This window comes from Scyliorhinus torazame, chromosome 2, assembly GCF_047496885.1.
Source record: "Scyliorhinus torazame isolate Kashiwa2021f chromosome 2, sScyTor2.1, whole genome shotgun sequence".
Classification (NCBI taxonomy): domain Eukaryota; kingdom Metazoa; phylum Chordata; class Chondrichthyes; order Carcharhiniformes; family Scyliorhinidae; genus Scyliorhinus; species Scyliorhinus torazame.
In genome coordinates, this window is record NC_092708.1 from 113,268,146 (window position 1) to 113,282,319 (window position 14,174).

At 43.0% G+C, this 14,174-nt stretch overlaps 1 protein-coding gene across 9 annotated transcripts in view; it reads left to right on the forward strand.

Annotated features, from left to right (window-relative positions):
- The window catches only part of mettl8 (methyltransferase 8, methylcytidine), an 89,427-nt gene that overhangs the window by 40,331 nt on the left and 34,922 nt on the right, over positions 1–14,174 (forward strand). For all 9 annotated transcript variants that reach the window (XM_072475734.1, XM_072475769.1, XM_072475776.1 and 6 more), the window contains exons 6-7: positions 2,367–2,427; positions 2,858–3,000. In XM_072475734.1, the coding sequence (XP_072331835.1) occupies positions 2,367–2,427; positions 2,858–3,000 (204 nt within the window). The remainder of the gene's footprint in view (positions 1–2,366; positions 2,428–2,857; positions 3,001–14,174) is intronic.

Here is a 14,174-nt window from a genome sequence, read left to right on the forward strand (position 1 = left end):
ACGCAGGAAAAGGCTTTGACTTCTGAATTTTTACTTTCTCCCTTGGGCAAAATGCTTTGCAGTATAGGAGAATCCCCATGTGTGGGAACATAGGCTTGAACCTGCATTCTTACTGTTCATGGTGCAGTGCGTTGATCCCATTCTAGGTTGCACAACCTTATTGGTTCTTGTTGCCATTTTTAAAATAGGAACTGCATTCATTAAGGAGTGAGCAGCAATGCCGAGATGTATGATTTAGGGGCTTGGAGATAGGACTGGATATCTGTTCCATTGTATCCATTGTTCTCTGGGTTTGTGATGTACTATGGACGAATTGACTGTTTACTGCACAGAGTTTCTGAAAAGACAGTAAGATTATTTTGTGTTTAATGCATACACATTTTTCCTTTTCCATGGTTTACGTTTATTGGCTAAGGAGAAAAAGCTTTGGCCTAACCCACAAGAGATTTGTAACCTTTATACACTCGAGATACATTTTGTTAAATATTCAGTAGCACCAGACAGGTGTGGTTTTACAATATATTGAATTTCATTCATTATGAATTCTGCTTTGTTCAGCAAGAACAACAGTTGGGGACACCTCACTTTATCAAAATATGTTATGTGGTTTATTTTTTGAACATCGAGGCATATGCAATGAGGTCACACCATAGTGTGGCAACTAGGGGAGAAGAATAAACCAAGCTTCCTCCTTTGTGCATACTTGTCATGGCATCTATTTGAGTTAATGGAGTAAAACAGGGCAGATATATTGAAAGAGGTGTGAACATTACATCAGGGAATTTAGATAAAGGATTAACAGGGCAGACTATGTAAATAAATTTGTATTCTCCCTCCAGCAGAAATGCTACTCCTCCTCCAGCCGACCTGTAAATTCTTTTAGTTCCTTTCTTCTCACTGATTTCTTTGGGCTAACCATCAGCTCATGCTAAGAGGATAGGTGGATAACCTGTTTTTGAAGTCTTTGCTTATGTTGTTGCATGGTAATGTCCGGGCTACCACTTTTTTGCATGGCCTCAACTTGGTACCTCTGTGGTGATATAACTTCAATCATGTAGGGCCTATACTTCCTCAGGAAACTAAGGAAATTCGGCATATCCACATTAACTCTTACCAACTTTTACAGATGCACCATAGAAAGCATCCTATCTGGCTGCATCACAGTCTGGTATGGCAACTGCTCGGCCCAAGACTGCAAGAAACTTCAGAGAGTCATGAACACAGCCCAGTCCATCACACAAATCTGTCTCCCATCCATTGACTCCATCTCACCTATCGCTGCCTTGGGAAAGCGGGCAGCACGGTAGCCTTGTGGATAGCACAATTGCTTCACAGCTCCAGGGTTCCAGGTTCGATTCCGGCTTGGGTCACTGTCTGTGTGGAGTCTGCACATCCTCCCCGTGTGTGCGTGGGTTTCCTCCGGGTGCTCCGGTTTCCTCCCACAGTCCAAAGATGTGCAGGTTAGGTGGATTGGCCATGATAAATTGCCCTTAGTGTCCAAAATTGCCCTTAGTGTTGGGTGGGGTTACTGGGTTATGGGGATAGGGTGGCGGTGTTGACCTTGGGTAGGGTGCTCTTTCCAAGAGCCGATGCAGATTTGATGGGCCGAATGGCCTCCTTCTGCACTGTAAATTCTATGATAAATGATAATCAAAGACCCCTCCCACCCGGCTTACTCACTCTTCCAACTTCTTCCATTGGGCAGGAGATACAAAAGTCCGAGAACACGCACGAACAGACTCAAAAACAGCATCTTCCCCGCTGTTACCAGATTCCTCAAAGACCCTCTTATGGACTGACCTGATTAACACTACACCCCTGTATGCTTCACCCAACACCGATGTTATGTAGTTACCTTGTGTACCTTGTGTTGCCCTATTATGTTTTTTCTTTTCATGTACTTAATGATCTGTTAAGCTGCTTGCAGAAAAATATTTTTCACGGTACATCGGTCCACGTGACAATAAACAAAATCAAATCACATTAACTTCATAGTGACTTGAATTTTATACCTTTTCTGGGGCTGGTTTAGCACACTGGGCTAAATAGCTGGCTTTTAAAGCAGACCAAGGCAGGCCAGCAGCACGGTTCAATTCCTGTACCAGCCTCCCCGAACAGGCGCCGGAATGTGGCGACTAGGGGCTTTTCACAGTAACTTCATTGAAGCCTACTTGTGACAATAAGCGATTTTCATTTCATTTCATTTCATTTCAAAACACACCTAGCATTTTCCTCAGATGTTTGTTGCTTTAATTGCTTTAATAAGTATGCCTTAATATTTAATGAAATTTTTCAGCATTTAGATAAAACTGTAGATGATATTCAAGAAAATGAAAATATTTAATAGTGTTCTCTATTCACTGCAGCAATCCCAGTGCATTCCTTTATTGCTGCGACTTCTCAGCACGTGCAGTGGAACTGGTGAAGGTATACATCTGATTTTGTTTTTCATTTCCTTCTACTTAAATTGCTTTAATTTCCTATTTAACTTTTATATATCAACAATAATTGTAGCTAGTCAAATATATTGGAATTTTACACTGGAACATTATTTTGATTGTGTTTACAGCTGAATGATGTTTTTTTAAATCAGGTAAATCTGTGCTTTGTATAGGCTTGAAAGGGGGAAAGTGAGAAAAATTTAAACAGATGAGAAACAGATTAAGTTAATTTGTATGTTTGGAATCATACAATGCAAAAACAATTGTGCCTTTTGTATGTTCATTTGAATTCTAATTGCAGTATCTGCATTGTAGTAATGAAATACCAACTTGATAAATGAGAAATATTTAAATCTGACTAATTCGCTGTTTGTAGCCATATTCCTTTATTTGTCTTATTCTTCATTACTTTGTAGTCTCACCCTGCATACAATGCATCCCAATGTTATGCCTTTGTTCATGATCTGTGTAATGAAGCAGGCGCCACCTACCCGTTTCCAGATGGAAGTATTGATGTCATTGTTCTTGTATTTGTGCTTTCCTCTATTCACCCAGAGAGGTAGGTAAAGGTGAAGGGCCATGACAAACAACTTCTGCTCATTTATCATCTTGGTTTATTTCATTCAAAACTAGACAGGAGCGTATATGCTACACATTCTGGAAGTTAATTTTATTTCGCGACAACCATTTGTTTCAGAAAGTAGAGAATGTTTTAGAATAAATAGTTTTTAAAAAATGAATTCTCAGCTATTATACATTTTCACATTTCTTTGAACCCATGAAGATGTTTTAAAATATTCTTCCAGCAAAGTATGAAAATGTAATGGTTTTGGTGTGTGTTATATATGATGACGTGTGACAGCAACAGAAATAATGATTATGTGATTTGGACAAAAGCCAGAATGAGAACAAAGCCTTGGCATTGGACGGTATTTTAGTAGATTTAAAATTAAACTATAAATTACCAAAACCGTCTTTAGCACAATAAATCTGAGTGCTATTTTTATGCATCACATTCTGAAGATTCTTGAGGAAATCTGCAGGTCATACTACGTGGCCAACCATAGTAAAACTGCAGTATTTATCTTTTTCTATAACCAGAAATCAAAAACAGATGTATAATAAATAGTACTTTTATCAATATAATAAAATCAATGAGATCACAGAGGTCAATTAAAGGTGCTGAAAAATGGCTTTTAAAATTGAAAACCTGAGTAATCTAATTTAAATGTCATTTCTGACATTAAATTTACGCAGAATTCACTTCTGTGCTTTGACTATGGTATCTGTCTAAAGGTGCAATTGAATTTCAAATTAATCAGTGATTTTTTGACATCACATGGTTGGATCCCAGTAGCAGCCTTACCTCTTTCATTTAAAGGATTGCTTTTATCTGGTCATTGTAGAGTTATTGCTCATGCTGGTAGCAATGAGCAGGCAGAAGAAAAATGTAAGAAAGCGGTTATCACACCCAGAAAATCTTCTGCCATCGTTACAAAGTCTTTGTCTGCAATAGGCCCCTTCTGATTTGTAAATGTACATCAGCAAGAAACTAACAGTTTTACTATTTATGTTCAGTTTCTGCATTTTATGCACAACAGTTACTGTTTTTTTCTGATTGCCATTTTCATTTCACTTTCAGCAGCTAGAAAGAGACAATAAATGTGACCTTGCATTATTCATATTTCAACCTGATTATGATGCGTTTCTCCAGACATGTATTAAAAAAACAAGTCTCCCTTTTTTTACAAAGGTACTGAGATTTTGATGTTACTCATTTATTGAGACATACAAACTCAACACATCAATGTGCATATTGGTCGTGATTTTAAAAAGATCTGAGAATGGAGATGTGGTTTTTTAATGAATTAATGGAAGTCTATTCAAGGTCATACTGATTTTGGGGGAAAAAGGTGAATGACAATAAATTGAACAAATTGCAATGTATTTTTATTCAGCTTAAACTGCATTCTGTAAAGAAAAAAATAGATATTTAAAATGTAAATACATACAAGGTCAGATTTAATAATCATAGAAATCTTTATTAGTGTCACAAGTAGGCTTCCATTAACACTGCAATAAAGTTACTGTGAAAATCCCCTAGTTGCCACACTATGGCGCCTGTTCGGGTACACTGATTGAGAATTCAGAATGCCCAATTCACCTAACAAGCATGTCTTTCTGGACTTGTGGGAGGAAACCTGAGCACCCGGAGGAACCCCACGCAGACACGGGGAGAACGTGTAGACTACGCACAGACAGTGACCCAAGCCGAGAATCGAACCCGAGTCCCTGGTGCTGTGAAGCAACAGTGCTACCCACTGTGCTACCATGCCGGTTATTTGTGTAACTATTTGCACATATAGAAAGCCACAGGTTTATTCCTGCTGGCTTAGGCAAAGAATGATAAAAGAACAAATATCAAATTATGGGTGATTGGGAAAGTATTACAAATAATTGAAGTGGAAGTCACCAAAGTAACAACTTCAGGGTGATTTGATAATGGTATATAAAATAGTTAAAATGCTAAATTGTGTTTCCATTAATGTATTATTTCAGTTTGATAGATTGGGGAAGACTAGGGGTCAGGTTGCACAAGGGCAGAGCTGGGTAAGATGTTGGGCAGGTTTCTTCGTTAATAAACCTATGGACCAAGTTGTCAGCTTTTGCAGTGAGTCCTAACCTCTGCTTATCTTTAAGAGACCTAAGGTACTATCGAGGTGGAGGTCAGGCCTTATAAAGATTGAAATGCTAGCTAATATAACTATGGACCTGCTGAAGTAGCTTACGTTGTTTATGTGGGTCAGAGAGGAATCTTTCCGATGTTTTTTTTTCCCCCCCTAACTGGCAATGGGATTTAGGCATGTTCTGGAGATTATATGGCTAATAGTGGGTAGGGGAATTTCTAATCGTGATGTGACTATGGGGCAGGCTTGATGGACCAGATTGTCTTTTTCTTCTTGTCATTTTTGAATGAACAGTATGCAAATTTTATAGGAAGAACAATTGATACTCCTGCATGCGTTAGTTTAGAAAAAAATGAAGATGCAACTATTATCTCTTCAAAAAATAATTTACCTTCTGCAGCTAGGTTTCTGAAGAAAACCTGAACCTAACTTTTGAAACACGTACAGCTTCATGCTGCTGTTGTAAGGACACATCATGTCTGATTCAGTGCCTTTATCAGCTCTCTCGACCCCCTCTTAATTCACTAAGATGGACGCTCAGTCCCCCAACTGTCAGTCACAGTTACTACCTTGAGGTGAATGCCTGCCTTTTTTGTGTGTGTATGTAAGAGGCTCTGTATGGTACACCTTAGCCAAGTCCCCTGATGTGCAAAGAGAAGGAAGCTTCAGATATTACAAAAGAGTCATCTCACGATGGCACAGTGTTTGGAATTGAATATAAGAATCATCTTTCAGAATAGCTAGTTACCATCATCAAGGCATTATTGTTGGAACTAATTCCAGGCTGCTGCCTAATTGTTGGAAAAATGTAGACTCTCGTATTAAAACAATATATTATAAGCTAACAAAAGAGGAGTTCAGACAACCTAGCCAAAATTAATTTTACTACAAGACCCTTTTACGGCAGTTATCTTGGGCCAAGACCACCTACATTTGGGCTTCAGACCATGTATTTTCTCTTGCAGTTTTCATCAAGTGTGTTGAGTAGCAAAGACTGCATTCACTATGATAGTCATGTATTTCCATGGTTGTTTTCCCCACTGGTGAGTTATGGTTACCTTAACTCCTCAAATGCATCCTGTTGCTTCGATGTGGAAAATGTAGGGACATCTTTGGGAAATCTTGCACATAATTCTGTGTACAAAGTACCCACTGCGTTGCAACAGGGTCAAAATTTGCATGTTTTAACCCTCAAGCATTCTTGAACAGCTGCAAAGGGCTTTAAACATGCATTTCCTGCATGGAACTTTGTAAAATTCAAGGAAACAATGCACCACAAAGAATATTACCAAATTCCCCTGTAGAGAATTCCATAAAAGTGCAGTTGTCTTCAAAACAAAAATCACCATTTTTCTCACAATACATGATTTCAATACAAGGCAATTGGCATGATGGCTGTTGCCACTACAGAATAATATGATAGAAAAGGGATAATAAAATGAGATAGTTTATTCTGTAGTTGAAAGCAGAATTGTATGGGTTTATAACAAGAGCATGATTATTTGGATTATTGGAAATAACCTGGAAACAAGATAGTAAATCGTATCGAGGGTTCAAGTGATGCTATAACTTGTGAAAGGGAAGCTTGCAAAATTTATCACTGTTATCTGAACCTCTAAATAGGATTATCTCATTTCTGTTTCTATGAATTACGACATTTGTTTGGGTGTTTTAGTCCATCTCATAACTGCTATTACTGCTGGCACTAGGTTGAAAATTCGTACCCAACATGATTCCTTGGTATGATAGGAAGAAACCCAAGCCAAAAAATTATAAATTTTATGGATGAATAATCAATCTGCATGTTTTACATTTCCACATATAGAAAATATATGGAGCTGTGATTTAGTTATTCAATGGTCTTAGTGCAATTACATTGGCAATTACAAGAACTGTATTCCCTGATAGAAGATCGCAAAAACATCTCATAGCAATCCATGCACTATTTTCCCAATGCTTCCCTGCTCCCAATACCAACCTCCTATTGATCCAAACTCCCTAATATTCAATTCCATATTCTTGATCCCCAGTAATAAAAAATCTGTTTATTTGCTAAATCACCATAAATCAGTAGCACTCATAACATACATTAAACCTTAAAAATTTGTATTCTGCAGCACACAATGAAAATGCCATGCAAGATCTGCATTAGTACAAATAGATGTAGATATAGATTTTAATCTAGGTATGGAGTGAGTATTTGAGATTGATCTTGATCCATCTTGACATGGCCTCTTTACCCACTGAGCACTTTGCATTAATTTTCTCCTGTTTTTTCCTTCTCTTCATTTCATGGATAGTCACTCAGGCAGACAAATGAGATGAAAATAGGACAAAGGATAAATGTACACTTGATAATGAACAGTGTGACCAAGTTTAATTGTGAATAAAAAAGTGAAATATCACTACTTTTTTGTATGTTTGATTGACTCCAGTGCAGGCAGCCATGTGTCACTTCTGCTACATTTCCACATTTATTTTGATTATTTTCTGGGTGTTGTAATTAAAGATTGCTCAAGGAATATTGGCATCTTCATATGGTTCTAGGGCTGAATTTATGAGCGCGATTTAACCGTGTTTACACCCGACGCAGTTCTGGGCACGCTGGTTAAATAATCTTTATTAGTGTCACAAGTAGGTTAACATTAACTCTGCAATGAAGTTACTGTGAAAATCCCCTAGTCGCCACATTCCGCGCCGTTAGGGTACATGGAGGGAGAATTCAAAATGTCCAATACACCTAACAAGCATGTCGTTCGGGACTTGTGGGGTAAAACCTGAGCACCTGGAGGAAATCCACGCAGACATGGGGAGAACGTTCAGACTCCACACAGACTCCACACAGCCAGGAATCGAACCCGGGTCCCTGGCGCAGTGAAGCAACAGTGCTAACCACTGTGCTACCAGAGAAAGCCCAAAATTGAGATTCGCGAGATCAGTGTGCTATCTAACCTAGAATTCCGGATAGCACCCAAATATGGCGAGCACATCATTGATCTCAATTTGCATAAATTTCCATCTCATTTAACAAGATTGAAGTCGAATGTAACAGCCTCCCTGGAATGAACTGGCTCCCCAGTGAGAAATCACATGGACATCGTTTAGACTCCTTTTTAAAAACATGAAGCTGGTACAAAGACTGCTGAGGAAAACGGAGGAGCTGAGTAGCCATTTCCATTTCCGGCATACAGCTCAAGGGAACTGAGCTGCTGCCTCGGGGCGAGGGGGGTTCAGGGGCTTTTCATCTGTGAAGCCTTCAAGCCGTCTTTAATAATCTTTATTATTGTCACAAGTAGGCTTCCATTAACACTGCACTGAAGTTACTGTGGAAAACCCCCGAGTCGCCACATTACGGCGCCTGTTCGAGTACACAGAGGGAGAATTCAGAATGTTCAATTCACCTAACAAGCTCGTCTTTTGGGACTTGTGGGAGGAAACCGGAGCACCTGGAGGAAACTCACACAGGCACGGGTGCTCCGGTTTCCTCCCACAAGTCCCAAAAGCCGAGCTTGTTAGGTGAATTGAACTTTCTGAATTCTCCCTCCGTGTACCCGAACAGGCGCCGTAATGTGGCGACTCGGGGGTTTTCCACAGTAACTTCATTGCAGTGTTAATGGAAGCCTACTTGTGACAATATTTTAAATTTAGAGTACCAAATTCTTTTTTTCCAATTAAAGGGCAATTTAGCGTGACCAATTCACCTACCCTGCACATCTTTTTGGATTGTGGGGGCGAGACCCACGCAGACATGGGGAGAATGTGCAAACTCCACACGGACAGTGAGCCAGGGCTGGGATCGAACCGGGGATCTCAGCATCATCAGGCAGCAGTGCTAACCACTACACCACCTTGCTGCCCCTAAACAGATCATTATTCTATAACAGAGTTCTGGACATAGTAAAACACTCAAGCTGGCCTCCGTTTGTGTTGAGGAATCTGCGAGGGGTGATACCGTGTTTGTTTTGCTGATATAGCTTTGTATTGGTACCAGTATGGAATGTTGACATTTCCTTGTTGTTTAATGATTACAAGTGGAATGTTATGTAGTAGATTTTCAAATCTTTGTTTTTTTCAAATTAATTTAGAGTACCCAATTATTATATTTTTTTCCAATTAAGGGACAATTTAGTGTGGCCAATCCACCGAACCTGCACAAAAGAGCTGGTTTACCTCAGTGGGCTGGACAGTTCGTTTGGAATGCAGAACAAGGCCAGCAGCGCGGGTTCAATTCCCGTACCGGCTCATTTCCCGAACAGGCAATGGAATGTGGCGACTAGGGGCCTTTCACAGTAACTTCATGGCAGTGTTAATGTAAGCCTACTTGTGAGAATAAAAGATTATTATTATCTTTGGGTTGTGGGGGTGAGACCCACGCAGAAATGGGGAGAATGTGCAAGATCCACACAGTGACCCGGGGCCAGGATCGAACCCGGGTCCTCAGCGCCGTGGGCAGCAATGCTAACCATTGCGCCACCCTTCAAATCTTTTTTAATATTGACCGTTTTGCCAATAAAACATTCACAAGTGGATTCTCATGGGTATATGTGCCATGTCTCAAACTATTATTATTGCATCGCATCTCAATCAAACTTTGAAGCCTGAACAGTTTGCCTAAACTCTAGATGCATCAGCACCATAGAGGCAGCAGCCAACATTCAAACACTCAAGAGCTGGGCTTCAAGACTGGGGATATCCTCGCGACTAAAGGATGAGTGTGTGGCTCAGGGGAGGGCACCTGAGCACAGTTCCCCTAATGTTCCCGGTAGGGATCTGGGGTCTAAGGGCTCCTGCTGTGATTCAGGGTGAGTGTGCAGAGAGAGGTTATCCAGCACAAGACGCCCCAACGTGTACAGGGATAGTTGGTCTGTCGAGAAAATGACAGGCAGCATTACCGCAGGAGACTCCGTCTCAAAAAAGAGTCAGTGCAGCACCTGTGGCTGATAATGACAGTGCGGAGGCCTGAGACCGAGGCAGAGAAGTGAAGCCTATGTTGACACCTCTACTGTCATTGAGCAATGTGTGGGACTGCTGAAAATGCGGTTCCGATGCCTGGACCGCTCTGGTGGTGCACTGCAGTACACTCAGTAGAGGGTCTCCTGCTTTGTGGCACAGCAGCAGAGCGCCATGCTGGAGGGGGAACATGTGGCCTTATCTGCAGAGAAAGAACCGGACCAGAAGGGGATGGTGGTCGAGCCCAGGGAGGAGCCGCAGGATGAGCCGGAGAGCGGAAGACAGGCAGCAGGCAGCATGACCGGAGGACCAGGGGGCCCTCATCCTCGCCAGCTCCTTACGGAACGAGGCTTTGTCTGAGATGTGGCAGTGTCACGAGGGAGGGATTCAGAAGAGCTAGAGATCGCCGTTGTCTCCTTGGTGCAGGCCCCGGATAGGCTTACAGCGCTTCATCAACCCTGACAGTGCCCGTAGGGCCCTGGGGAGTCTCCATTTGATGTAAGGGCAGCTGGAGTGAGCTCCAGAGGATTCTGCATTTTCTGGTTCTGCCAGTCCTGGCATCTCCCCATTGTCTGTACCATGGTGTCGGTTAGGGCAGCACGGTAGCATTGTGGATAGCACAATTGCTTCACAGCTCCAGGGTCCCAGGTTTGATTCCGGCTTGGGTCACTGTCTGTGCGGAGTCTGCACATCCTCCCGTGTGTGCGTGGGTTTCCTCCGGGTGCTCCGGTTTCCTCCCACAGTCCAAAGATATGCAGGTTAGGTGGATTGGCCATGATAAATTGCCCTTAGTGTCCAAAATTGCCCTTAGTGTTGGGTGGGGTTGCTGGGTTATGGGGATAGGGTGGAGGTGTTGACCTTGGGTAGGGTGCTCTTTCCAAGAGCCGGTGCAGACTCGATCGGCCGAATGGCCTCCTTCTGCACTGTAAATTCTATGATAATCTATGATGATGACACTCTCAGCAAAACTCTGCAGTGCCTCGGCAATGTCCACCTATGCCTGGGACATGCCCCTCATCAATTGGGACATGTCCCAGACATAGGTGTCGAGGCCCTCAGCCATGGTCATTACAGACTGAGCACCATCACTCAAGACGCTGACCTCGTGCTGCAGACTTTCCACCCTACTACTAGGCCACCCTAGTAGTGTCGGCCTCGGTGCCACGTATTTTCGCTGCCATCATCTCCTGCGCCCGTAGCCTTTGGGACTCCTCCAATCAGCTATGCATTTGAATGCCGCTGACATCTCATCCTGAATCTCATGGCCATGTCCTAGCATCTGCATCAGCTCTGAACCTTGTCCAGAGGCCCGACATCTGAAGTCCTGGGATCCAGCGGACCTCCCACTGGATGTTCTGCCTCCTCCCTTGGATGTTCTACCTCCACCTGATATGCATCAGCAACCTTGTGCTGCTCACCAGATTGTGCCCCTGAAGCCTACCCACTAATGTCACCCACTGAAATGTGTCTGCACTTGTGGAAGATGGGGGATGATATGGGGAGGCAGTGGCAGTGGCTGCGGTATTCTCTACTTTGCTTTACCTGGACGGCTTATATGCGTAGTGTTGAATAAAGAACACCAAGCCTTGTTAACAAACAAAACTAATTTATTGACACTAACTAAGATTCATGCATATTCCGAAAGTACCAGGTTACTCTATTAAACTATATTAATGCTATCTCTAACTACAGAACTCTCAAATACACAATTGCTCCTATGCCTGACCATCATCTACTACCTTCTAACTCCCACAAGGCTCAGCACCAATGCCTTATATACTTGTAACTGTAGCTCCCTCTATTGGCTACTCTTGACATTTCATTAACCCTTGCAGTTCTTACATTTATGATAATACCACAGTGGCATAGTGGTATTACAAAGAACAAAGAAAAATACAGCACAGGAACAGGCCCTTCGGCCCTCCAAGCCTGCACCAACCATGCTGCCCGTCCAAACTAAAATCGCCGACACTTCTGGGGTCCGTATCCCTCTATTCTCATGCTACTCATGTATTTGTCAAGATGCCCCTTAAACGTCACTATCGTCCCTGCTTCCACCCCTCCGGCAGCGAGTTCCAGGCACCCACTACCCTCTGTGTAAAAAAAACGTGCCTCGTACATCTCCTCTAAACCTTGCCCCTTGCACCTTAAACCTATGCCCCCTAGTAATTGACTCCTCTACCCTGGGAGAAAATCTCTGAATATCCACTCTGTCTATGCCCCTCATAATTTTGTAGACCTCTTATCACGTCGCCCCTCAACCTCCTTTGTTCCAATGAGAATAAACCAAGTTTATTCAACTGCTACTCTAGCCAATGCCCTCCATACCAGACAACATCCTGGCAAATCTCTTCTGCACCCTCTCTAAAGCCTCCACATCCATCTGGTAGTGTGGTGACCAGAATTGAACACTATACTCCAAGTGTGGCCTAACTAAGGTTCTATGCAGCTGCAACATGGCTTGCCAATTCTTATACTCAGTGCCCCGGCCAATGAAGGCAAGCATGCCGTATGCCTTCTTGACTACCTTCTCCACCTGTGTTGCCCCTTTCAGTGACCTGTGGACCTGTACACCTAGATCTCTCTGACTGTCAATACTCTTGAGGATTCTACCATTCACTGTATATTCCCTACCTGTATTAGACCTTCCAAAAATGCATTACCTCACATTTTTCCGGATTAAACTCCATCTGCCATATCTCCGCCCAAGTCTCCAAACGATCTAAATCCTGCTGTATCCTCTTGACAGTCCTCATCGCTATCCGCAATTCCACGAACCTTTGTGCCGTCCGCACACTTACTAATCAGACCAGTTACATTTTCCTCCAAATCATTTATACGAACAGCAAAGGTCCCAGCACTGAACCCTGTGGAACACCACTAGTCACAGCCCTCCAATCAGAAAAGCACCCTTCCATTGCTACTCTCTGCCTTCTATGACCGAGCCAGTTCTGTATCCATCTTGCCAGCTCACCTCTGATCCTGTGTGACTTCACCTTTCGTACCAGTCTGCCATCAGGGACCTTGTCAAAGGTCTTACTGAAGTCCATATAGACAACATCCACTGCCCTACCTACATCAATCACCTTTGTGACCTTCTCGAAAAACTCTTATCAAGTTAGTGAGACACGACCTCCCCTTTAGAAAATCGTGCTGCCTCTCGCTTATATGTCCACTTGCTTCCAAATGGGAGTAGATCCTGTCTCGAAGAATTCTCTCCTGTAATTTCCCTACCACTGACGTAAGGCTCACCGGCCTGTAGATCCCTGGATTATCCTTGCTACCCTTCTTAAACAAAAGAACAACATTGGCTATTCTCCAGTTTTCTGGGACATCACCTGAAGACAGTGAGGATCCAAATATTTCTGTCAAGGCCTCAGCAATTTCCTCTCGTGCCTCCTTCAGTATTCTGGGGTAGATCCCATCAGGCCCTGGGGACTTATCCACCTTAATATTTTTCAAGACCGGCACTGGAGGGGTTCTGGAGAGGAGTGACGGGAGCAATATCTCAGGTGGTGAAAGTCCGGGTCAAGCCAAGCTGGGGGCTAGCAATATTTGGAGTAGTGGACGAACCGGGAGTGCACGAGGCGAAAGAGGCCGGCATTCTGGCCTTTGCGTCCCTAGTAGCCCGGCGAAGGATCTTGCTAATGTGGAAGGAGGCGAAGCCCCCCAGCCTGGAGGCCTGGATAAATGATATGGCTGGGTTCATAAAGTTGGAGAGGATTAAGTTCGCCTTGAGATGGTCTGCGCAGGGGTTCTACAGGCGGTGGCAACCGTTCCTAGACTATCTTGCGGAGCGTTAGAGGAAGGTCGGTCAGCAGCAGCAGCAACCTTGGGTGTGGGGGGGGGGGGGGAGGTGGGGGGGGGAAAGGGGGGACTGCCTGTGAGGGTGGATGAGCAAGTGATAACATGAAGGGTTGGGGAAACTGGCACGTACGGGTGAGGGCCAGTGTACAAAGTTGTGTAAATATATCATTTTGCCATGTATATAGCTCTGCGCGATTTCTCATTTTTTTTTGTTACGAGGGAGGGTGGTTATTGTTTGTAAGGGAGAAAAATTGTGTTAAAAAACTTTAATAAATATATTTAAAAAAAT